The 26,153-nt window shown below is 39.0% G+C and overlaps 1 protein-coding gene across 20 annotated transcripts in view; it reads left to right on the forward strand.

Moving 5' to 3' along the window:
- The window catches only part of CDC14B (cell division cycle 14B), a 102,680-nt gene that overhangs the window by 68,831 nt on the left and 7,696 nt on the right, over positions 1-26,153 (forward strand). For 8 of the 20 annotated variants that reach the window (XM_038526820.1, XM_038526822.1, XM_038526827.1 and 5 more), the window contains 7 exons: positions 2,742-2,804; positions 5,595-5,682; positions 5,982-6,212; positions 10,337-10,475; positions 10,855-11,014; positions 11,720-11,817; positions 21,263-21,379. In XM_038526820.1, coding sequence (XP_038382748.1) covers positions 2,742-2,804; positions 5,595-5,682; positions 5,982-6,212; positions 10,337-10,475; positions 10,855-11,014; positions 11,720-11,817; positions 21,263-21,379 — 896 coding nt within the window. Of the gene's footprint in view, positions 1-2,741; positions 2,805-5,594; positions 5,683-5,981; positions 6,213-10,336; positions 10,476-10,854; positions 11,015-11,719; positions 11,818-14,839; positions 14,974-15,649; positions 16,042-16,406; positions 16,553-21,262; positions 21,380-25,813; positions 26,124-26,153 lie in introns of those variants that run through there. The other 12 variants (XM_038526830.1, XM_038526833.1, XM_038526838.1 and 9 more) reach the window with 8 other exon arrangements.

The raw sequence follows: 26,153 nt of genomic DNA on the forward strand, positions 1-26,153 counted from the left end.
GGATGAGCCCAGTGTTAAATTGGAAAGTTACAGTCCAAGGAAACCTGGTCCTTCTTCCACAAAGATTTTCCAAGATGTGTATGATGTCAGAGATACCCCATTTTCTCCACTAATGTTAGAATGATGTCAAACCAGAAAAGTTTTTCTGAAGCTGAGTGTTTCTCTGAATGAGTTGATAGAAAAGCTACTTGAACAACAGAGGATGATAAGAGGATAGTTACATACTTAGGTGCTAAATCCAGACTTGCTTTGAGTATGTTGTGATTTCAAAGAAAAATAAAAAGTAAATAGATTACTGGTTTCCAAATTCTCTTTGATTTATGTATTTTATAGGTCTAATATCCACCAATCCTATTTACAACGGACATTTCTAGAACACAGTAACTGATAGAAACACTTCATTTTTGTATCTTAAAGTACTCAGTTTTTAGTTCAACAGAAGAATTTGTATAGCCCATTAGTTTGTTACTAGGTTTTATGTAAGACTAAGTAGGTCACCACTGCTTTGTCAAAGCTATTTAAAAATAACTCTTGTGTTTTATAACCAGGGCTGCCTGCTGTCTTTGACTCCCAGGGATATTTTTCATATCACATTCTAAATGAATGGGGTTCCCTGGAGTTATGTGACGCAGCAGACTCTGGTTATAACATTCCCTCCCTCAGGTATGTGTCTTGAATGTCAGGGCAGCACAAGAAACAAAGACTATAAATCAGCTGTCCATGCGTCAAATAAGTCTTCAACAACATCTCAACTTTTGTATGACTTGTATTTTCAGAGGCAAAAGGAACCGGGTTTACTTTCTTATGTAATGAAACATGGTGGCTTTCTGAGAATTGTGAGGACTAATTAGTATACAAATTCAGAGATTAATTAGTATACTTTTTTTCCGGTATTAGGCAACAAAGTATGGAACTTAATGGTTTTTTTGGGTTTGAGTCTGTGGACTATGATGGAACTGGTTGAGTTTGTTGCTGTAGGCTTTGAGGTAGCTCCATCAGGTCTCTGATTAGGTAGGTCCATAGGCAGAGGGAGTGATCAAGAGATGTAGAGACAGCAGGTATAAATGACCCCTTCCAACTGCATTTACAGTTCCTGCCAGATGGACCCCTGGGAACTTCTGATGTAGGCAGGCAAACCTGTCTTGATCCTAGAGCTCCCTTCTCTCCTTTAAAAGGAGAAGAAACTTAGAGAGCCCTGGAAATGGTCTACTGCAACATTTTTATAGCAGTTTCTGTTGTTATTTCTCAGCTTAGTTTTTTTTTTTAATCAGCTATTACATCCAAAGTCTCATTAATTAGCAGGAACTGTAGGCTAAGATTGCTTTTCTCACTCTTTATTTATTTTTTTTCTGATTTTCAATTTATTTTTATTGGTATCTGATTTGGAATATTACTGCATGTATAAAACATTTATAAATATAATTGTGACTTAATTTTAATGCAGCTTCTAATAGGCTCTCCTTATGAATAGAAATTGCCTATAATCTACATTTTACTGTATGTTTCTGTTAGAAATGTCTAGTTCAAATAGTATGATATATATTGAGTATCTTGAATTCAAAGAAATATATGGTGTTGGAATTAGAATTAAATGGCTATATTTTTTAAAACAGGGGCTTTTTGTTTGATATTATAGCCTTGTTTTTCATTTGTATTTCAGTAGTTTACATTTTGAAAGCTGAGTTTACAGAGTCACCCCTTTTAAAGCAAGAGTATCTTGCTGATCAAGAAACTTGCTTATGGGATGCCTGGGTGGCTCAGTGGTTGAACATCTGCCTTTGGCTCAGGGTGTAATCCCAGGGTTCTGGAATCGAGTCCTGCTTCTGGCTTCCTGCAGGGAGCCTGCTTCTCCCTCTGCCTGTGTCTCTGCTTCCCTGTGTCTCTCATGAATAAATAAAATCTTAAAAAAAAAAAAAGAATTCTTGCTTACAGAGATGAAAAGTATAGCATAGAGAATGTAGTCAGTAATAGTATCATAACATTGTCTGGTGACTGCACTTATTGTGGTGAGCGCTGAGTAATGTATAAAATTGTCAAATCATTATGTTAGACACCTGAAACTAGTAAAACATTGTGTGTCAACTGTACTTTAATTTAAAAAAATTCCTGCTTACATACTGCTTTGCTCATGGATTAGTGAGCAGGGACAACACTTCTCAGAGGCCACCAGCTTGTCTTTGTCTCAGAAATGAGAAAACTGCTTATTTTGCTTACCATGATCTGCCTGCCCACTGCAACTCAGAGTGAGGCCACAGAGCAGAACTTTTTTTATTGAAAGAATTTTCTCAAATTTTTGAATTTTTCGTTTCAGGGACATTAATCTTTTAATTCAAATTCAGAAGAATGTGAAAGTGAAGATATTTATGACGTGGTGGGATTTACTTAGGATAAGTTAACCTAGGTTTTTTTCTTTTTTCTTTCTTATTTAGGGTTGATCTAATAAGTTGGTAGGATTACTTTGAAGACATAGTTTTTCAGCTCTGCATGGATAGGTTGATTGATGAAGGAAAATTAAAAAAAAAAAATCTCATTAAAATAAATACTGTTATAACTGATTTTCCATATAATGGAAGCATTGAAAACACGTAGTCTACCTTCTTTGAAAACTATTGAGTGGAACAAAATCTAAATATAATAATGTTCTTTTGGGGTACCTCTTGATATTTTTAATTAGGAAATTGGATTAGAAATTGTTTTCTTACTTACATCTTTATTCTTAAAAGCTTTCCTTTGGATTTTAGGCAATGCAGTATGACCTCCTTAATTTCAACTCATTTAACCTTGATGAATATGAACACTATGAAGTAAGTTTTCAAGGATATTGCTTTAACTAACTCCCTTATTCAAGTTTTACTTACAGAGGTAATATTCTTGGTTTTTAAAGAAGTGAATAATTTAGATGTGTATAGAGTAAAAAAAGAAATTCAAGTATTTATCTTCTCATCCCCCGTTCTACAGTCCAGTTTCTTAGTGGTGATTTCTGCATTTAATACATCTTTCCAGAGTGCATGAACGTGCTTATGGGCATTTTAAATTAGTATTTAATCTTTTTTTTAGTATTGATGATTTTCATATAGTGAGTAAATGAGATCATAAAACCCTTAGCATAGGATCTGATGAGATGAATAAAAGTCATCGTGTATCTGATTACCTCTAGAAAATATGTTTTTATCATAACTGTTTGTATGAAGTCAAGACACTATTGGTTGCAAGTTACAAAAAGTAAATACAAGTGGCTTAAATAAAAAAGGAAAATTAATTGACTTATATAAATAAAGAGTCCAGGAATTGGTGTGACTTCATGCATGACGAGATTAATGTACTCCAGTACTTACCAGAAATTGGGCTAGAGCTAGTTTTGTTCTTAGGCCAGCCCTCCCCAGTAGTGATGAAGATGGAGGCCAGCAGCTTTGATTTACTCACTGGGCAAATCATCAGAAAAGACCCACAAGTTCTTCATTGGCCTTAGATCATGGCCCTGGGCCTGAACCAGACTGTGTTCTTGGTGAGGATGGTTGTTGGATGGGCCATCTCAGTAGTTGTAGTAGAGTGCTGGGATTGGCTCCATCAAACAGCACAGACAGAAGGACAGAAGGAAGTCCAGAAAGGCAAAGCAATATGAGTCCTCTACATTTTTTAATGTAGTGTTATTATTTTTTTAAGAATAAGTAATTTAATTCTACCATTCTAACCTTTTAAATAGGTAGTAAGATGCCGTGCTAAAGGTTTCTTTCACCAAGAATACTTGTGGAATCTTGTCTTTTTATCCCTATGTGGTTATCTTGAGCGGACATTCTCACTCATAATGGAGTGATTCCACAGGCAGTGCTTCATGCAACAGTATATGGAATCCTCGGATAACTGTCCTTTCACAATCATATTCTAGAGTAACTATTATTTTAATCTGTTCAATGTAACTGAACTGTTTTAATAGTTACAATTAGTCATACTGCCTTGTACAAAGATCTAAAATATATTTCGTTATTGATTCGTTCAGGCCAATCTTGTCTTTCCTTCTCTGTAACAGTGGTACCTTTCTGAAGTACAATATATATTTAATTTGCATCTTAAACTAGTAAATGTGACTTACCATTATTTTCATGCTTGTCCTCATAAAATTAAACATTTAAAATAAAGTATACTTTCTCTTTTTAGGCATGTAAAACTACTATGAATGCCATTTGGGGTTCTTCAGTGGAGCAGAGTGATGTCTTTGTGTGTTACTAAGAAGGAATATAGGTGCTAATTAGTTCCCCTCTCACTAATGCAGACATTGTAGTGTTGGGGGAGTAGCAGGGTTGCGCACAAATGCTATTTACTTTCAATGAAACTGCATTGAAATAAGAGGAATTGTTGAGGTAGCTACAGACCATGGGTAGTTTTGCTTTGTACAGTGTATTTAGAAATTTTGGATTAGTGTCTTTCATTGATTCCATGATGACCATTTTTTTCCCATTTTAACTTCTCTGAAGTCAGAATGCATCGTATAATCTGTAATTTCTGCAATTCAATGAAATCTAATCATAGGTTTCTCATTAAGAATTACAGATTTCTGAGAAAACAAAACTCCAGATTTCTGGTTTCATTTCAAAATTGTAGTGTCTGGACACATTCTCATTCCTGCTTAGGCCTTTTAGTATGGAACATGGGCTCACTAATTCCCCTCACTCATAATTAAGTAAATTGGATGTGGGTTGCCTGTCTTGTAGAAATATTCAAGCAACTCCCAGTTTACTTCTTACTTGTTCTTAGGTGCACATATGTATACTGCAATTGCAAAGCTAATTGATCTTGTTTTTATCACTAGTTCTTTATTCCTCCACTATTAAGTGTCTTCTAATTCCTGCTTAAGTCTTTTTGTATCCATTTCTATTGTTAAAGTTGAGCTATATTATGACAATTGTTATGGTAGCTTAGTTGAAAGGACTTAATAACTAAAAGTAAAGTGTTTTAAATTTCAGTTCATATTCATGTTTTCTTTCTAGAGATACACTGTGATCTTAGTGTACTTGTAATTTCAAATTTTCTGCTGGGTTTAGTGCAGATTCTCATTGATCTCCTTACAAAATAGCTAACAAAATGATGGAAGTGTATCTATCATACAGGTGTAAATATCAAGAAGTCAAAAATTTTGGTTTTTTTCCCTTTGTTAAAGGAGTCAAGATTGCTCATATTAGAAGCCAATTTGTCATTTAGGAAAATAGGGAAGTTTCTAGTCCCTCATAGTATAAAGAAAAAAAATGCTTTTTTTTACTGAGTAGCAGCAACTACATGAGAATAAATTCTGGATAAAAAAAATATATATATATTTTGGTATAAATTGGATGGCAATCAACTCTATTTTCCAAAGGCTGACTATCCTAGGAAAGAAACACTGTTTTAAGAAAAGTGATTAGGACCAGCAAAAGTTAACTGACTATTCCCTGGGAATACTCGTAGCAGGCTAAATTTTAGTTTCCTGTCTCCTGGTCACTTGTAAATAGTTTTTGTGCTGAAACAAATGGATTTGAAGTCCTTTAGACACTCGGTATTGAAAAAGGATGTAGACAGGAAATCAAGTCTAAAAATGAATTGTACTGGTCTTCCCTTTGCAGAAAGCGGAAAATGGAGATTTAAACTGGATAATACCAGACCGATTTATTGCCTTCTGTGGACCTCATTCAAGAACCAGACTTGAAAGCGGTATGTGAAAATAGGGGACCTAGAATATTGTTTTGTTATTAAAAGAAGTATCTATCCTGTGTTTTCCTTTGAAAGAGGCCAAACAGTTAAACCACATTTGTCTAAATTATTTAAATATACTAGGTCATGATAGTACATCATTTTGCCGGGCTTTTAACTTCTTAAATTAGTGCTTTTACAGTTATAATCAAATTGGTATTCAGTCCCTAGTCAAGATACTCTTTCTACCCAATTATAGGTAAAGGTGTTATCCATTTTCTTTCTGCATTTGACAACATCTGGTGAATTTCTTTATGTAGGTTACCACCAACACTCTCCTGAGGCTTATATTCCATATTTTAAGAATCACAACGTTTCTACCATCATTCGTCTGAATAAAAGGATGTATGATGCCAAACGCTTTACGAATGCTGGTTTCGATCACTATGATCTTTTCTTTGCGGATGGCAGCACCCCTACTGATGCCATTGTCAAAGAATTTCTGGATATTTGTGAAAATGCAGAGGGTGCCATTGCAGTACATTGTAAAGGTATGTTTCCAGGGTTGGGTAAAGAATGGTGGACATGCGTGTATGTATGCTTTAGAAGCACACCATGCCCATTTAGATTATATGCAAGGACACATGAACTGACTTTGTTGTTGTTGTTTGTAAGTTGCTTTTTTCTTAAAACCACTTTATTGAGTGATGATTGACATTATAAAGCTGTGCATATACAGAAGGCTTTTAAAGCCCTAATTTCATTCGAACAGTATTAAATTAAATTATATTCATAAGTAACCCTACAAAACCTTAGCACATTGAAATGCATTCATATAGGGGTGCTAGGGTGGCTCAGTTGGTTAAGAACCCAACTCTTGGTTTTGGCACAGGTCCTGATATCAGGGTCGTGAGATCGAATTCCGCTCACACTCAGCAGGGAGTCTGCTTGAGATTCTCTCTCCTTCTCCCTTTGCCCTTCCCCCTGCTCTCACACATGCACATATCCGCTATCTCTATTTCTCAAAAAATAAAATCTTAAAAGAAGAAATACATTCATTTATTCCTCAAATACCTATTCAGTGTCTTCTGTTTGATATGTTCTAGAATATGTCAGTGAACAGAGCAGACTCCAAGGGCTTGTCTTTGTGGAGCTTATATTCTATTAAGTTGCTATGTTTTCAGCAACTAAAACAGTGCCTTGGCACTTAATAAGTATTTATTGAATGAATGCCTGTGTAATAATACACTGTATGATATACTAAGGTTTATTCAACTTCTCCCACTTTTAATAATGGAAAAAAACAACCAGATAGAGGATCAGTAAGGAAATTGAACAACACAGTAAACCAACAGAAATAACAGACACACTGAGAACACTGCTCCCCAAAAAAGGAATACACATTTGTCTCAGGTACACAGAGGACATAGTAGTAATGGTTGCACAGCAGTGTGTTGGTTAATGCCACTGAAATGTACACTTAAAAATGAAATGATTAAAACCATCTCCAGACACCAGCCCTAAAGAAACCTAGATCTCTGAGTTACTGGACAAAGAATTTAAAACGGCTGTTTTCACAAAGTGGTGGGAGGATGCTACAACTCTTTAGACCAGTGATGCTCGTAAATAGCCCTCAGTGTGCAGGACAGCATCCACACCGGCCCCACATGCCATTAGTGCTGAGGTGAGAGACCCTGAAGTCAGCTGGTGACCATTTAAAAACTTGAAGAGGATTTGATAGGATTGGATCTTTGTTTTGGCAAGAAAATTGATGACCATGGAAAGTTTGGATTATTAATTGGAAAGTGAGATCCATTAGGGAGGGTATTAAGTTGCTTGGGGGACCACAGTAGAGTACCACAGACTGTGTGGATTACACAAAAAGTATTTTTTCACAGTTTCAGAAGCTAGAAACCTAAGGTTGATTTCTGATGAGGTGTCTTCCTGGCTCGCAGACAGCTCTTTTCTTTTCTTTTTTCTTTAAGGTTTTATTTTTTTATTCATGAGAGACACAGAGAGAGGCAGACATAGGCAGAGGGAGAAGCAGGCTCTCTGTGGGGAGCCTGATAGTTGTTTTCTTTTTGTCCTCTGTGTACACTCAACTCCTGGTGTCCCTTCCTCTTCTTCTAAGGACACCACTCCTATGAGATTTGTGGGGCCTTCCCCACATGACCTTACTTAACCTTATTTACCTCCATATAGGGCTTTTTCCCAGAGATAGACACATTGGGAATACAAGTTCAACGTGGATTTTTGGGGAGGCAGGGAGTGGAGGATACAATTCAGTCCATAACATCGTGTTCTCCGGTTGATCAGTATTCTTGTCCTCTCAGGGCAGCTTATCCCAACAGTCTCCAAAGACATAATCCATTCCAAAATCAGTTCAGGTTCAAAGTGTCTTCTAAATATCCTCTAAGACAGATAATGGGTGACACCAGGTACAGTTCATCCTGATGCAGAACTCTTCCCCAGCTGTGAACCTGTGGATCCTGACACATGTTAAGTGTGTCTAAAATACAGTAGGGGACATGCCTAGGGTAGGCATTCCCATTCCAAATGAAATCAGGAGGAAGAAAGGGTTCAAGGGATACCTGGGTGGCTCAGCAGTTTGGCACCTGCCTTTGGCCCAGGGCGTGATCCTGGAGTCCCGGGATCCGGCTCCCTGCATGGAACCTGCTTCTCCCTCTGCCTATGTCTCTGCCTCTCTCTCTGTGTTTCTCATGAATGAATGAAAGAAAGAAAGAAAGAAAGAAAGAAAGAAAGAAAGAAAGAAAGAAAGAAAGAAAGAAAAGAGAAAAAAAGAAAAGAAAAGAAAAAGAAAAAAGAAAAAGAAAAAGAAAAAAGAAAAAAAGGTTTACGGGGTCCTAGTAAGTCTAAAACCTAGCAAGGCAAATGCTGTGAGATCCTCTGGCCCAGAAGTAATGCTCTGGTCCATTCCCTGTTCCACAGACCCACTTGGGCAGCAGCTCTGTCCCTGAGGTGGTGGGCAGGGACAGCCTGGCCCCCTGACCACAGAGCTGGCCCTACCCCCTAAAACCCAGGAGTAGGTAGCCTTGCCCCTGGGCTTATCGGGGCAGTGGCAGCCTTGTTGGTCCTTTGGGGTTATACTTCTCTCTTCTTGAAGGACAAGGAGTGTTTTCATTTAGATAATTCTGTTAGTCCTATTAAAACCCCAGAAATCTGGAAGCCTTCCTTCATTTCATCTTGTGTATGTCCCTTTTAGTTCAGACTGGCACTGTGTCTGCTTGGTATAATCAATCCCATCCCTGTTTTTGGCTTCTGCTGAGATGGCTGATTAGATCCCTAGGTAATCTCTTTATACCAGTGGATCATTGACCACACCCTTGGGGTTCTCTCCAGAAAAAACGTTCTCTCTGTTTGCAGTATAGACAGGCCTAGAATTTTCTAAATGTTTGTTTTGCTTTAACAGTCCCTTCTTCAGTTCATCTGTCTTCTCTAATGTTTTACTTTAATGAGGAGAAACGAGGCTGTACTTTCTATACTTTGCTTATAAATCTTTTGCTAAATAAGTTCTACCTTCCAAAAATCACTAAAACAATTTAGCCAGGCTGGTGTTTTTCTCCCACTTTCTAACAAGGATTGCCTTTCTTCTGGTTCCCAGTAACCTGTTCCTCATTCCCATCTGAGTCAGAACCAGAATTACCAACACCCATATTCCTACCAACAGACCCTTTAGGGTGGTCTAAGTTTTTTTTTCTAACATTGTGCCTTAAAACTCCCAGGCTTTTACAATTCTGACTCCAGAGCTCCTTTCCGTTTTTACATATGTTACAGTAGCACACCATATCACAGTACCAAAATTTGTATAAGTGAGGGGTTTCCAGTGGAATAGAACCAATGGAACGTATGTAGAGAGGAAGATATAAAGAATTGGCTCGTGTAAATACAGAGGCAGATAAGTACAAAATCTGTCATGTGAATAGGCAGGCTGGAGACCCAGGAGAGCCAATAGTGCAGCTTCAGTCTGAAGGCAGGCTGTTGGAAAATTCTCTCAACCTCCGGGATGCCAGTCTTTTTCTTCGGTCCAGATCATCAACTGATTGGATGAGGCCCACCCACATTATGGAGGGGCAGGTAATCTGCTATTGACAGTCCACCAATCTAAATGTCAATTCCTCCAAATACACCTATTAGGCTGACATACAAAATTAATCACTCTAAGAGGTAATGATGGTAGTCTAGATGAGAGTAAAGGGGGACAGCAGAAATACAATTTATAAAAGAAACCCATGTGAAAATAGGAATAAAAGTATAGTAGAAAAAACTATTGGATGAGGGAAAAAAATGTGAGAGTTTAAGCCCATGTGTTTGGAGAGACGATAGTACCATTAACAGAAAACCCATAGTGGAAAACAATGCACTTAAACAACTTAGAATCATCACTTTAGAAAGTGATTTTCACTGTTGACTTCATAGAACCATCTGGGGGATGTTAGCAATCTCCGTGTCCAGGCTGCATCACATACCAGTTAACTTGGAATTCTGGAGATGAGACCCAGTATTTCTGACACTCTTCAGGTGATTGCTGTGCATATCCAAACTTGAGAGGCACTGTTGAGGGAAGCAGATTCATGGGAAGCCTAAAAAATTCTACCTGCCCAACAAAATTCTGAAGTACGTGAGACTAGGACCCTTTGATTTGTTTCTTTTCTAGCTGGCCTTGGACGAACAGGCACTCTGATAGCCTGTTACCTCATGAAGCATTACAGGATGACAGCAGCCGAGACCATTGCTTGGGTCAGAATCTGCAGACCTGGCTCAGTAATTGGACCGCAGCAGCAATTTTTGGTGATGTAAGTAACGGAGAACTTTTGTAATTCCTCAGGGAACCATGGGTCTGGAAAATGATGGCAAGTAGGATTTTTCTTAGTCTCCAGTAACAATAGATCATCTCGGGGATCCCTGGGTGGCTCAGCGGTTTAGCGCCTGCCTTTGGGCCTAGGGCATGATCCTGAAGTCCTGGGATTGAGTCCACATCGGGCTCCCTGCATGGAGCCTGCTTCTCCCTCTGCCTGCGTCTCTGCCTCTCTCTGTGTGTGTCTCTCATGAATAAATAAATAAAATCTAAAAAACAAACCAAACAAACAAACAATAGATCATCTGTAGGAGAGCATCATTTGCATGTGTCTTTCTGGAAAGCTGTATTTTGATGATGTTATTTAAATGCTCTAGGAAACAGGCAAGCCTCTGGTTGGAAGGTGACTATTTTCGTCAAAAGTTAAGGGGTCAGGAGAATGGAAAACACAGAGCAGCTGTCTCAAAACTCCTCTTGGCTGTTGACGACATTTCAATCAATGGAGTCGAGAATCAAGACAAGCAAGAACCTGAACTGGTAATCGAACCATCCCCATCACGCTGTTGTCATTGTTTTCAGTGCTGTTGAGAACCTTACAGGGCATGGGGAAAATTGTAGATAAAAATAATAAAGCACATTTTGAGGGATTATCGTCACACAATTTTTTTATACTTACAGCCCCCTCTAGGAACTTTTTACTCAAAATAGTTAAAATAAAATCATATGTCCATAAAACTAAAATTGTTTGTTTACTCACTAGACACTGTAAAAAAGAGCTACATTGAAGTGAGCTCTTTAGAGGGACCTAGTGACGCTTCTCCTTATGTTCCCCCTGCCCCCTGTCCCTGCCTTTTTCCCATTTCGTTACAATTGATTTACGGAACTAATTTTTCTCAAGTGGAAAGCTTTAAAGAATCAAGAGTTTGGGGGCTAATGATACTATATTAAGTGGTAGTACTATATTAAGTGGATTGTGAAATTTCAAAAAGAATGTTATTCTTGAAAACCCATTATGCCTCTTCACAGTATGTTTTATAACAAGAGTACTGTTGAGATCTTGTCTGTGAAAGTCAACTTTTGATTATCTTGAAATATGAGCCATAGCTTTATTTTGAAAGCAGAATATTTTAGAGTTGATCTGTTTTTTTGTATGTGTCTATATGGATAAACGTAACTGCTATGCTTTACTGCCTTTGTAAGTGCAACTTAAGTCACTAGCTCAGTGTTTCTTTACTTATACAGTACAGTGATGATGATGAAATCCATGGAGTGACACAAGGGGATAGACTTCGGGCCCTGAAAAGCAGAAGACAGTCAAAAACAAATGCTATTCCCCTCACGTGAGTCTGGTTTCCTTTGTGTGGTTGATATGATTTAATATGTATATAAGGTCCTTCCTGAGCATTTTTTCCTCTGTGTTTTTCTCCGTAGTTGCATGTCCATTATGCCACTTTGAAATGGTTATATGCATTATTTAAAATTCAGGGTGTCACCCAAGAAGTTCTTATCTGTACTTTATGTCCATTGTCTATCTAGCCTGTGTACACGGGACAGCAGTATTAGGAATGCTCTTTCTTCTGGATGAGATGTTCTCAGGAGAGTGGTAGCAGATGTAAATCGCAGAATAACAGACTTGTCCAGTTACTGAAACTGAATTTCCTTAAATTCACTACCATGTTATAGACAGTTTGTGTGGATAAGGTAGACTTTAATCAGTGATGACACTGTGGCTTAATGCCCTATAATTTTAGGGCAATAATGAACTAGATTAAATAATAATTTTGTATGAATTTTTTGTTTGAGGAGCTATTTCAAGTTCCAAAAGAAGGTTTAATATGGTGTTAGGAAATTTTACAGTTAGTGTGTGTGTATGCCCATCTGTACTTGGTTGTGTGCTAGTTGGGATTCGATCTCATGGCACATCCAGGATTGTTAGAAAAAATACGTAGAATTTAAAAACTTGGCCATTACACTTTTTTCTAGGATATTCTTTAGTATATGCTTTCATTTACCTGTTAGGATTTCTTCCTTGTAGTAACCTTCCTTTTCATTATGGGGTACCACATTTCCAGTTATTTATTTTTGGGGGGGTGGGGCAGAAGGAGGGAGAGAGAATCTTTTTTTTTTTAAGATTTTATTTATTTATTCATGACGCAGGGGGGGGGGGGGGTGCAGACACAGGCAGAGAGAGAAGCAGGCTCCATGCAGGGAGCCCGACATGGAACTCAATCCCAGGTCCCTGGCCTGAAGGCAGGCACTAAATTGCTGAGCCACCTGGGCTGCCCAGGAGAGAAAATCTTAAGCAGGCTCCATGCCCAGGTAGAGCCCAGTGCAGGCCTCAATCTCACAACCCTGAGATCATGACCTGAGCCAAAATCAAGTGTCAGATGCCTAGCCGACTGAGCCACACAGGTACCCCTCCAGTTACGTTTTTTGAGGTTGGCTGTTTTGGGGTTTTTTTTTTTTTTTTTTTGGTGTTGGAGACTGGTCATTTTGTTTGGTAATCATCTTATAATATGGTGAGGACCTAATGACATAAATGTTCATGCAGAGAAGAACAAGCCTTTTTATTTTTAATTTTATTTTTAATTTAATTTTTTTTCAGGCCTTCTTTTTATTTTTTATTTTTTTATTTTTTTCAGGCCTTCTTTTTTAATTAAAAGAACAGTGGTTCTTCACTGGCACTTCCTCATTATCTAAAGTTCTAAAGTAGAATTACGCAGAAAGCATGTATGCTCAGGGGCAACTGCCTTGGGACGTTCTTAAAAGACCCACAGGGAAGAACAAAGTTATAAGGGCGTTGGAATAGATTGTAGACAGTCACAGCCCTCTCTGCGGTGTGGGGGTGTGGCACATAACTGAGAAAGCTTTGACAAGGGTGCATTTTATATCATTTATTTAATCCAAATGCCATGTTGATGTTAATTCAGTAAGTCTTCATCTGAGGCTCTAATGTTCTTTTTATTTGGAAATATTGTAGTCCCTCAAGATAACCCTTCTGAGGCTGGAGGGGACGTGATAGGCATAGGCAGTTCCCTGGAGCGGTACTCAAACTTCACCATGCATTTGAGTCTCCTGGGAGCTTTGCAGAATGCACATTACGGTGTGGGGCCTAGGCTGTGAGCTGTGACTGCACATCTAGCAAGCTTCCAGGTGTTGCCCACGATGCTGGCGTGGGGACCCATTTGACTCACAAGCCCTAGAAAATGGGTGGTTTGTGGGTTGCTTTTAATCATGCCCTGGTTTTTTGTTTTGTTTTTATGAATCTGCAGCATCAGTTCATTTCTCAAAAGCTTCTGATGAAAAGTCAGGTTGGGAGTCGGGATGGGAATTCTGCTTAGTCAAAAGTTCCTGTTAAATAGGACTTATAAGAAATTTCCTTCAGTAACTGAGCCTGCTGCCCTGTGAGTATGTGTTCCAGAGATTCACAGGACTTGCTGCTGTTTCCTACAGATGAGACAATAAAAGTCTCTTTCATAGCTGATAGATTTGTGATAATATAAGAGAAAACACTGAATGAAGCCTAAAATTCTAAATTCTGTTGGAACCCAGAGACGACGCTAGATATGGGTGAGTGTGTGAGGTATCCTGGGGTGGAGGAGTCCGTGAGGGCTGAAGAAGAGACCAGCCTCTGAGATCACTTGTTCTGGACTTACACCCCACCCTACCCCCTGAAGGACACTGGCCTTTTTCTCTGAGACATTTGGCGTAAGTTATAAACCAAGGAAAATGGTAAAAGTTAAAAAAAAAAAAAGGCAAAAAGGCCGCTAGTTCAGGATTTCTTTAATTATCATTGTAATCCTAAAAACAGTAGAAAAGTCCCCAAGCCATCTCCCTCTCTACTTTTTTTTTTCCCCCCTCTCTACTTTTAAAGGAAAAAAACAAAATACTAAGATCCTTTTAAGTTCATAAGTATAAAAACCCTGGGGAAGTCTAGATTACTCTGGGAGGATTTCCCTTCCTCCTCTTGTACGTTTCACTTATCCTTCCTCTGCTTTTTCAGACCCTCCTTGCTGTTGGAATCCTCTCTCTTTTGCTCTTACATGTAATTCTTCTGGCCCTAGAAGAAGAGGTCAGTTGGGGATTTCCTTTCCCTCCAAAGTTGTGTTGTTGTCTTAGAAACAAAAGAGAGAGTTTTCAACAGCAGCTTGAGGTGAGAAATCTAACTTCAGCCCCTGTCTCCAGATTGGGACACCTCTGTCTCCGCAGGTAACCTCAGTCGCTTTGCTACGGATATTTAGTGGAATAAAAATACTTCTAAGAAGGAGTTAGGGAAAAATATAGAAGTACTGGTGATTCTTAAGAGGAAGCTTGTAATACACAAAACAGCATTCCAATTACTGTTTTCTATTTTACAAACAGTATTTGGGGGAGAGTTAAAGTTGTTAGATATTGTCAAGTGGTCCTTACCTCAAAGAATCAGTCTGATCCCGACTATCACGAAGACAGTAAATCACATAGTACCATGACCTTGATGTGATCTGCAGGACGCGAAGGCAAGTATATTACTGTCTGCACTAAAATAGATTTGGTAGATTTATAACGTCATCCATGCTGCCTTTGTGCATACTCATCATTCTGCTAGGTCTGTTAGTGTTAAACGAAATGGTGCGTGAAGAGTCAGGTGTACCCTACCTGGGAATAAGGTGAGAATATAGACCTAATTTGCTTTAAATCTCCTCCCTTAACAGCACACTATGGATGAGTATGCTTTCATCATTGGAAAATAACTCTGAGGCCATGAGCTTTCATAGAGGACCGATGAAAAATCTGTGGTGTAGATGCTTGGATATAGACTGTTTTGCCTTTAAGATCACTGTTAAATCAGTAATTGCAAATGAAATTTGGGGTGGATAGACAGTTCTTCAGTGTTCCTAGGCCATTTTATTCCATCCTGTCTAAATATTGTAATTAGTAGGTTTGTGTTTTTGTGGAAGGAGTAAATAAGGTGGTGCCAGGTGTCATTTGCAGGGTGAGGTTAGATTTGATTTCAGGTCCATACTTAATGTAATCCCTTGTCGCTAGATAGCAGAGGGTACCTATTTAGTGATTAAGATGACAAGGATGCCGAGAAAGAGCACACAGTAAGCCAGACCAGTGATTTATGACTTCATCCAGCCCAGTAGTCCCACAAAGCAAATGCTCAGTGGAGCCTTTTCTATTTAATCACAGGTGTAGTGACCAGTTGGAAGTAGCTGGAAGGAGTCACCACTCTTCAAACTGTGAGGTTCCCTTTGTCATCATCCTAGAGGACTAGGACTACAAGATTAAGAAATACTGAGCTGAAAGCCAAGTTTGGCCACAAGAGGAAAATGAATGAGGAAAACAACTAAGGACATATATACAATGTTCCTATATAGGCTAAATTTTCCTCATTTTGTGTTGCCCAGTGTTGGGCATGCTTCCTTAGTACTTATTGTCAGAATATGCAGTTTGCCTCAACTCCTGGGTGACCAGTGCATGACAGCATGGAAATTACATTAGTTCTGCTGTGCTGTGTTCATTTACTATTGTGCCTCCCGTGAATCATTGTTAACTATCAGTCCAGGGCTGCTGTTGGTGATTTGGTTGGTTTTGTCTCCTTTTTCTCTGGTTTGGTATAGTTTTCTGTGCGTGCATATCTTTTGCTTTTTGAAGAATTTCAATCATGGAACTACAACTCTGATTTCTGTATCATACAGTTAAATTAACATGGGACAGTTAATCAGCTAGAGATTGGGTCTCATCTTTTGTTACCAAATATCAAATCAATTTAAAACTGAAGATAGCATTTTCTCCCCAGCGTAAAATGGCAAAAATCCATCCTTGTTTCCCACCCCTTTGTATCTATCACAGGGTGTCTAAAATTGACATGTGGCTTTATTTATTATTTTATTTATTTTGGCTTCCCAATTTGAACATCTGTTCTTTCCCCTTCACCCCCTTCCAGATGTTCCCTAGCTGTGCTGACCTCTGCACTGTGTAGTGTTGTCATCTGGTGGATTGTTTGTGACTACATTCTTCCCATCCTGCTATTCTGTCTTGATGGTTTCAGAACACAGTAGCCGTCGGGACCCTTTGGCAAATAGCTGCTGTGTAAGTGTCCCATTCCATTTCTCTATGTGGTTACCTCTGGTGGCCAGTGTGTTTCTCATGGTGCATGTTTTTCTCACTCTCAGCTCTCCTAGCTTTGTTGGTTTGCTCCTTTTCAAAGGTTCGTCTTCTGAAACTTGTCATTTAATGGGATGGTGGTAGGGGGAAGGAAGCCCTTTCCTGATCCTTTCATATAGGGATATTAAAAATAACAGATTTTGTTTTTAAATTGTGCTTACTCTTAACACATTTTTTGAAATAGCAATTTTTATAGTCACTGAAATAGTTTATTTTCCCTGTCAGAAATATTTAGTGAGTTTGGGATAATGGGGTGGTTTTCTTTCAATTTCCTCTCATTTTCCAGAGTAAATATCTTCAGCATATCCCCTTCAATCTAACAAAAAAGAACTTACCCACTGTTTTTCTGCTGCTCAGAAAGATTTGATTTTGCAGATAGTGAGTGTCACATCATGTTTCATCTCCAACTGCCATTGTACACAGTTCTCTTAGCTTGCAGCTACTTCCTGCTAAATCTCTGTCTTGAGTAAGCAGACTCTTCTCCTCTGCTGCATTTCACATCCTCCCCTTTAGGGAATATAGTTAGTACAGTTTTCAAAAATGATGTTAAATGGGAATAGGACAGCAGAGAAGACTGGAGTCCCTTGTTCAGTTTCGTGTTTCTACATAATGGTCACTGCGCTTCCATCCTCATACTTTCCTTTCCCAGAAGTAATCAAAACGCCCTTATTAGGTTAATACTGCAGAATTTGTATTCTCTTGATATCTTTCACCCTTAAGTGAGTATCTTCGCAGTGAAGAGACTTCTGTTCTGCAGTAGAATGTGGCAGGAAGCTTCCCCAGGGAACACCATGCAGTTGAGACCAAGAGAACAGGAAGGAGGGTGTGTGCTGTAAGATGTGGTTTACCACTCCCCCGTTATGTATATCTATGCTGCATTCTTTTTTCGCTAAAACTCTTCCTTTAGCTCATATTTTAAGAATTTATTCTGTTGCTCCAACTTGGACTTGGGAGTTGTAAAGGAATATGGAAGTTCCTTCTGGGATCTCCAAAGTGGAGTTCCGTTGCAACAACTCTCATACTTTGTGGCTTAATGGAGTGTCTTCAGATGGCTAGGATTTCAAAATCCAGCAGAGACCATTCTTTTCAAAATTAAGGAAAGGCTGCTTAACATGTTCCTATTTATGACATTTTCTTGTATATCAATACAGGTTTATTATTGCATAGACAGATACGTTGTATTTCTGATATAGATGATCTTTTTTGTTTTTGTTTTTTTGTTTTTTTTTCCTTTATTTCTATTAGTAAGAAATACTAATTTCTCTTAGTAAGGTTAGATTTCTGCATATTCTGACTCAGGAGCATAATGCACTACATAGATTTATTCTCAAACTATTCTGTGGGAAAGGTATTTTGAATAGATGAGTTCTAAGCAGGTGGAGTCATTGCTAATAATAGTTAGGCACTTTGTGGTTGTATTACTTTACCCTGGGTAAGTTTAAAAATGGTTTCTCTTAGACACCTTTCTTTTCAATACCCTATATAAGATAGAATTTTTTTTATTGCCATTACTAATATTGCCATTGCATTTGTAGACTGAAATCGGAGTATTCAGTTTAGCTTCCCTGATTAATTTGGAATTTACAGACACAAAAACTTCCAGTAGTAACAATGATGTAAAGAGGTAGAATCCTCGGAGTTATCTTTTGAGGGGACTCATTATAGGCACCGGGGTTGGTATTCACCTCGGTAGGCTAGTGACGTGGTGTGGCCTGATACATTGTCACCCGGCGTGCCTGGGAGGTCAGGCTGTCCCGACACCTCACGGCTGTGTCAGACCCTGAGGCGGGGGCTGGTATCTCTGAGGGTGCAGGCCCACCATTTCGGAAGCTCATTTTGTGTGGGTGATAACCAAGTGTACACCATGCATAGTCACACCAGTGGATTCCTTTTTCTGGAATCGAGCATTTATGTTCAAAGTGTTTTATAATTGGAGAGGTAAGAGAGCTGGCTTGTCAGTTACTAGCTTTGCTGTGTGCCTTAAGGTGCAAGTGTCAGTCTGGGAAGAGCGGGCCTCAGCAGAGGCCGCAGAGAGGGTGAACTCCCAGGATGGCAAGACATAGAGCAGGACTGTGGGTTCTGTCCGGGAAGGGCTGACAGGAGAAAATACACCAGGAGGCTTTTGCTCCACAAAGCCCTGTGACTGCCTGGATTGCACAAGGTGAGAGGTGCTGGGCTCCCCCATACCCTATGGCAGAGTGAAGGCGCCACGCGTGCCAGCTTTATCCCACCTTGTGGTATTGTGAATTTATCACGGGTCCTCTCTAAGTGTGTTTGCTGCGGGGTTTCCAGTTTTTTGACACATAACCTACAGATAAAGTGACTGCTCTGTTGTTAATGCAAATAACTAGTGACCTGAATCTCTTCTGGTGTCATTAATGCATTCCAAATTTCTGTCATGCTCTTACTTTAAAAAATCCACATAAATTATTTACAGTAATTTTATAGAGAAATAAGTACTTTTTAAAAGATGTGACCTGTCAACCTAAATTTTGATTTAACAGCGATTTCTTTTTTGAAATAGTAAACGTTTCAAAAAATTTTTGAAATAGTTAATTTAAGAAATCAAGTTAGTAGCTAATTTAAGAAATCAAGATTTAAATGTCCTAAGCAAGTAATACATTGGCTCTTGGTTTTGTTTTCACATTAATGATTTTACAGTGTGATGATTGTCCATTCTTCTGGCCGTAAGTGGCCTCAAATTCTTCAACAAGTTGGTGTGGTATTTCCAAAAAGCCAACAGGAGTCTTATTTTCTCTACTTGTATAAATGGTGGTAAAACCCAGGAGCCTGGAGCAGGTGCAAGGCTTCAGGACCACAGTGGCAGCACCACACCCTGGGCCTTGGCTTCAGAAATAGCAGTGGAAGTTCTGTTGTTGTTTTTTTTAAATATTTTTATTTATTTATTCATGAGAGACACACACAGAGAGAGAGAGAGAGAGAGAGAGACATAGAGACATAGGTAGAGGGAGAAGCAGGCGCCACGCGGGGAGCCTGATGCGGTACTCCATCCTGTGACTCCGGGATCACGCCCTGGGCTGAAGACAGGTGCTAAACCGCTGAGCCACCCGGGCGTCCCATGTTGTTTTCTTTTTCTTTATGAAAAATCCTATATTCAAATCCTGTTAACAGAGACCATTAAATATTCTACTGTCCCTCCCCTGCATTTGATATGATCAGAAAGATATTTAAATAGATGCTTCTTTGATTAAAACAACTATGTCTGCATATACCTTTTCTGTTTTGTTAGAATGATAAAACTTTGTGAAAAATCCTGAGTCAAGCATTGGCTCATTTACTCAGGATCAGTTTCCCTTTGAATGCCTGTTTTATAGGCTTTGAGAAATACTATGGGGATAAGGCAAAACGGCTGAGAGAGCAATACTCCGCCCTCACCCCCTTCCCCAAACAGCTTGAAAACCACTGGCCTCTTGGCTTCTGCCCTGGGACAGTGACACCTGCTATTTTTTTAGTGATGAGAAGTTAAGCATTTTACTAAATGCTGAATATGCTGTGGTTTGGCTAATACCAGGAATTTACTGCTGTATTTCAAGGACCCGGCTTCAGTTACTGATTAATATGGCAGCAATACAGACGAAGGAGAGAGGACCATGAGTTGTAAGGGTTCCTTCTACTCTCATGAGCTGGGTCCTCCTAAGTTGTTAGCGGCTCTCACCTCTATTTGGACATGAGAGGAGGAAGCTTATTTTTAAGGCAGTGTTTTCAATTACAGATACATAGAAGTTGAGTATATATAAATGTGTGTGTATGCGGTTCAGCATTTTGGTTATCTGTTGAAGAAAAGATTTACATATAAAATCTTTTGATGTTTTCTGCTGTTTTCCCCATGACCACCATTCAGTGAGGAATTATAAAACACCCTCTACTTTGAGCAAGGTACTCTATCTGGGCTTCATCTGAGGGTTGTTCTTCTGACTCATGAATTTGCCTCCTGGGAAACCTTCACCCATTGGCATTGGTTCCTTGAGATTATTTTAGAGTTTAATTAAATCAAATTTCACAAAATTTCAAGTTTTGCTCTCATGTTAATGGTACTTAGTGATTTAGTAAGTGGTTGCAATCCAGACAAAATTCAAATAAAAAAAACAAAATTCAAATTTTGCTTGAACATATTTTTAAAATTTGAAATGTTATATAAAATTAGTATTGATTTGGGGCTTAATACCCATACTTTCATTTCTGAAGAGTCTATTTTATAGATTTTCATATTCATATTCCTTAGAATTCAGAGCTTTTAAATGATTTCTTGTTTTTATGATTAGAATTCTGAGAATCTACTTTTACTTTGGGGCACAAAAATTTGTTTTACTGATTGATTTTTTTTTTTTTTTTTTTTGGTGCGGGAATTGCTTTAAAATGCCAGGTCATTTGTTTTCTAAAAGCAAAGTATATTCTGGTTAATATTTGTATAAGCTTCATGGGGAAATGAGATGCTTCTTTTCGAAAGACTGATGTGAAAATGTGTTTCAGATTTTTCTGGCAAATGTATTAATGGAAAATCCTATCAATTCTCAATAAACTAAATTGCACTAAAGTGCAAAGATGCCTTCCTCTGTCAAGTATTTGAAAATTGTTTCAGTGAATATAATCTTATTTTTTTCCAACTGTTTTCAGAGTAATTCTTCAGTCCAGTGTTCAGAGCTGTAAAACATCTGAACCTAACATTTCTGGCAGTGCAGGCATTACTAAAAGAACCACCAGATCTGCTTCAAGAAAAAGCAGTTTTAAAAGGTGAGAAAAGAATCCTACTCTTCTGAAAAGTTCCAAACATTGGTTTTCCAATTTAATCTTCTGGAGATAGAAACGAAGAGAGGAAGAGAGGAGAAAGCAGAGTCCCTGTGATGGGAAATTAATCAAATGTGTTCGACTTATTCACCATCTCAGAAACTCTGGGTCACTGTTAATATAGGATTTATTTTGTTTTGTTTTTCAGAGGTGGTTCTCAACACTGAAAGTGTGGTCGGGGTCAGGTTATGGGGAAGTTGAGAGGGTTGTACTTACAGGTTTTTGAATTTCCAAAGCTCTCTGTCTGGACTCGGAGGAAATTTTTCTATATATGAGATACAGCATAATTGTTGGAGAATTAGCTGCAAGTAAGTGCGATGGTGGAAATGAGAACTCCAGTGAGTCTGGGATCCTTCTTTACATAGGGCCTGGTCTCTTGGCCACAGTCCACACCCAGGAGCCTCATGCTTTCCCCCACAGAGCGCAGCATCTTCCTTTCCTTCATTATTACAGGCTATGACAAGAAAATGCACTCATTCCATGACCAAATCCATTACTCACTATTGTTTTTGGATGTTTATCATGAACTGAAGGCAGATATTTCTAGAATCTAACATATCCTAGAAGCAGTCCCCCTTTGAGAGAAGAACAGATAACCTACATACTGTTATCTCAGGAGTGGAAGGCAGGCACCCTTTTTGTGTTTGTGTATCTTTGCCTGGTGTTGACAACATGTGCAGTCCTGTGCTCATGGCCCAGCACCTCTCTTAGACCACAAGCGGCCTGAAGAAAGTCTGAACCAGACTCCAAAGCATCTTTCACAATTTTCTTTGCTTCTTTTTAACTTCCTGTCCTCATATCTTTGAGGCTATGGGACAGCTGAGTTAATCTCTGGGACAGGTCCCAGCAGCCTGTGTCCTGAGGGACTTGGTACAAACCGGAGAGCTGTGTGTGTGTGTTGGGGGGGCGGGGGGGGAGGTGTTGTTGTTTTAAGGGATTGTTCAGTTCTGCCATTTCCCCCTCTTTGCTGATTCATATAATTTCACTACATACATTTACTTACATGAGAATGTGATCATGCCTTAGTACAAGGCTTTGAGGGCACCAACTCATAATTTGGGGATTTTGGATTTTTCATAGAAAGCTATCAAATATTTATAATTTTGTTTACTCTCTAGTTCAACTTGAAGAATATTAGAGAAATACTGACAAAAAGTCAAGGATTCATGTACTTTATAACCTATCAGAAGGGTATGTATAACCCTGAGGAAGAGGAAATGGCCTAAAGATTGTTGAATTATACCAAGTGAATCAAGAGTCATGTTTTTAAAGAAATTTAATGGCCTCGATAAATGCTCATGAACCAATAAGTGAAAAGAGCTACACATAAAAATTATAAAGTATTAACTATAATTTTATAAATGTACAATATACTTTATGTATAGAAATGCATACAACTACATGTTTATAGATATATTTATGTATAATATGTAAGTTTGTATGTATCACACCTATATTTAAATATATATACATACATTTCTATGCATGTATGGAAATAATGTAACAGAAAAATATGCCATAATATTAACAGTTCTTCTAGTTGGTAGGACAGTTACAGATTGTATCATTTTGTTTCTCTCCCAACTTTTTTACAAGAAGTAGAGGGAAATGGGAGCAGTTTAACTTTGACATATGTAGGTGAATTAAACTATTAAAAATTCAAATAAAAAGCCTGCTGTTAGAGATAGATATTTTGAATGAACATATTCCTTTTAGGTTAATTACTCAGGCTTCCATTACAGTTGAATATGTCTTGCACATTTAATTCTGCTTTCTGCTTTTCTGGATTGTGCTCTTCAGGCTACAGGGGAATAGAGTCCAGGAGCCAGGACCACGCATGCCCAGTCACACCATGTGCCCCTGGGGGCCGTGGCCCTGCGGCAGTTTTTCCATCTAGGTCTTGTCTAGTGATCTAAACATGTGCTTCTCAGCAGAAGTGGTTTCTGATTGCAGAGAGCATCTGCCTGAGGTCCCTGGACTGGATGCTTTGAGGGGTTGAAAGTAGAGTTCAGACTGAATACACTTGACTGAATTTTGAAATGGCCCAAAGCAGTTTCCAGGCATTTGGGATAGTGTTGATAACCAAAAGGCTTCTTTTTAAATTCTTGGAATGGATTTTCAGAGATTGGGAGAGGTGAAGAAATAAATCAGTGAGAGAGAATTGGGTTTCAAGTGTGTTTACCCACCTCCCTTCACGCAGGGTCGTCTTGGCCTCTTTTGGGTTTTTGGCCTGTGTTCACATCACCTTAACCATGAGCTCAGGAAACGGAGGCAAATACATTAGGTCCAGGTCCCACTTCCTGCTTCTAGGGAAATAGTGGGAGCTGATGTAGCCCAGCTGTATAGCCTCAGACTTTTATCCTTTATGAATGCAGAAAGCATTCATTTTTGGCTGGAGGGTAATGAGGGAATTAACACATTTTTGCATAATCTGTTTCAAGAGAAAAGAATATAAAATTGTTGAGTAATTGTAAAGTATTGAATAGAAAACTTTGCTTTAGACAGCAATACGAGGAAATGAAGTAGTATACCTTTCAGTATAAAATAAATGCCTCCAAGGTGCCAGGGTTGCCAGTCCGCTGTTACCCCCTCCCCCTGCCATGAGGCCTTCTCTTTGCAGGTTGATGTTCACTCATCATCGTCATTGTCATACCTGTCCTGCCATAGGAACTTGACCATTTATTCCCGTTTTCTATTCTCTTCTTAGAGGCTTCCAGGATGAAGACCTCACCTAAGCTCACTTTCCACTGATTTGGCTCTTGATTTTTGACAGTTTACTGAGACACTCTACAATCTGGGACAGCTTTTCCACAAACATTAAAAGAGCAATTATTTGGAGGCTGCAAAACTATGTGTTGTCATAAATCTTTGTTGCTGGGAAGAAATGCCACCATGTTCTCTCATGGCAGATGATCATTCCCTCTTGTAACCATTGAACACAAGCCACATCTAACCTTAACTCCTGGGTGCCAGGCTCTGCTCTGGCACAGTTGTATAGTTCAGGCCCAGAGCGCTGGAGGGTTTGGTTTGGTGGTGGCTGACAGGGTTCTGTGTAGCACCTTCCTCATCCCCTTTGTCAAGTCTGAAGAAGTAAATCAGTAGACTTCCACCCCTCCCGATTCCTGTGAAAGCTGTACATCATTCTATTGTTTCTTTCGTAAGAATTGCTAAATTCAGTGGAGAATTGGCCTGTTCTCAGTATTCTCTCTTAACTCTCTGACGAACTGTCTTAAAGTCTTGAAAATTCCACCATTATGCCTCTGACTGAAGACCTGCAGCCACCTCATGTGATACCATGCAGTTCAGTTTATGTGTTGATACAACTTACCATTGCGTGCATGTTTCTGTAAGCTTATGTGATTTCTCTGGAATAGTTTCCTTTTCTCTTTCTTTCTTTCTTTTTTTTTTTTTAATTATAACTTCATTTTCTAGAAAGTGGTCGTGGACAAGCGAATTTTTTTTTTTTTTTTTTTTTTTTTTTTTATTCCAAGTTACCATCCAGGAACCATCACTTTCTGTTCCACCTGTCAAACCAACCTAATGTTTGTGACTTTTGGGGGTGTTTTATACCCAATTATTGATACTATGAGGAAAGAGAAATACTCAGGGTGCCTTCCTTGGCCTCTGAAAATGTGTCTTCATGAGCCCTTCTGTTGGGAGTACTATATTTAGGACTTCTTTGACTTTTTAAGCCTTCTCATTTATGACTTTTGTCATCATCATGTCTGCCCACTGCTTCTCGTCCCTTCCAGGCTCAGATCTCAGTGTCCATTCTACCACCTCTGGGCTCCCAACTTCTAGTTACTACCATTATCTCTGAAAAAACATCAGTCTAGAAGCTCCAGAATGTGGTTGCTAAATATCCTTTTTGAAAACAATGCTGATTTCCTCTAATCCTCTAAATTACTGATTTCCCTTTGTAATTCCAGACATTTTCCCACTCGGCTGCACTGGCTGACCTGGACCTCTGTACTCCGTATTCTGTTGGGTCTCCCAACAACTGAGTGAGCGATTTAGATGTGCTCCTCTGAGGGAGTGCCAGTGTCAGGCAGTGAGGGATGTCTCTAGATGATACTGGCTTCTCTGGCTCTTGTCTTTGCTTACTTTTCTCCTCTGCTAGTTGCTGTCTGGATGAAAGTTGACATAATAAATTGGGGAAGGACAGAAGGGAGATAGGGTAAGAATCAGTGTGGGCTAATTTTGTACAGAGCTGGGTCCGCGGCGCAGCCCAAGGATAGTGGGCAGTGGGTGCCTTCCCTGTGCAGCTGCCCCCCTGGAAACTGCTTGAGGTGCCAGAGCTTTTTCTGTGACCAAATTCTGGCTTTGGAAATAACCAAGTAACACTTCTTTATCTTTTCATTCTTTCCACCTTTCCCACAGCCTGGTTCCTCAGAGGGAAGGAAGGAAAAGGAATGCTTTGCAACAAATGCCTTTAATGGCATTATGGTACTCGCATTGCTCTGCTGCTTCTGCCCACCCTTCTCGTTTTGTTTTTATCATTATTTTTTGCAGAACCGAACCTCTTTCTGTTCTGCCTTTCTCTCCCGTTTGTCTTTACTTTATGGTTGATACTGTACTATCTCTTTCAAAATATTTGTCATTAAAGAATTATAAAAAGTGTATACCTCTTAGCATGTCACCACTTTTATTATGTTGCCTTCCTTGTCTTGGGTAACTCTGTACGGGACACTTTGAAACCTTCATGGTAAAATCCTTTTTT

This window comes from Canis lupus, chromosome 1, assembly GCF_011100685.1.
Source record: "Canis lupus familiaris isolate Mischka breed German Shepherd chromosome 1, alternate assembly UU_Cfam_GSD_1.0, whole genome shotgun sequence".
NCBI lineage: Eukaryota > Metazoa > Chordata > Mammalia > Carnivora > Canidae > Canis > Canis lupus.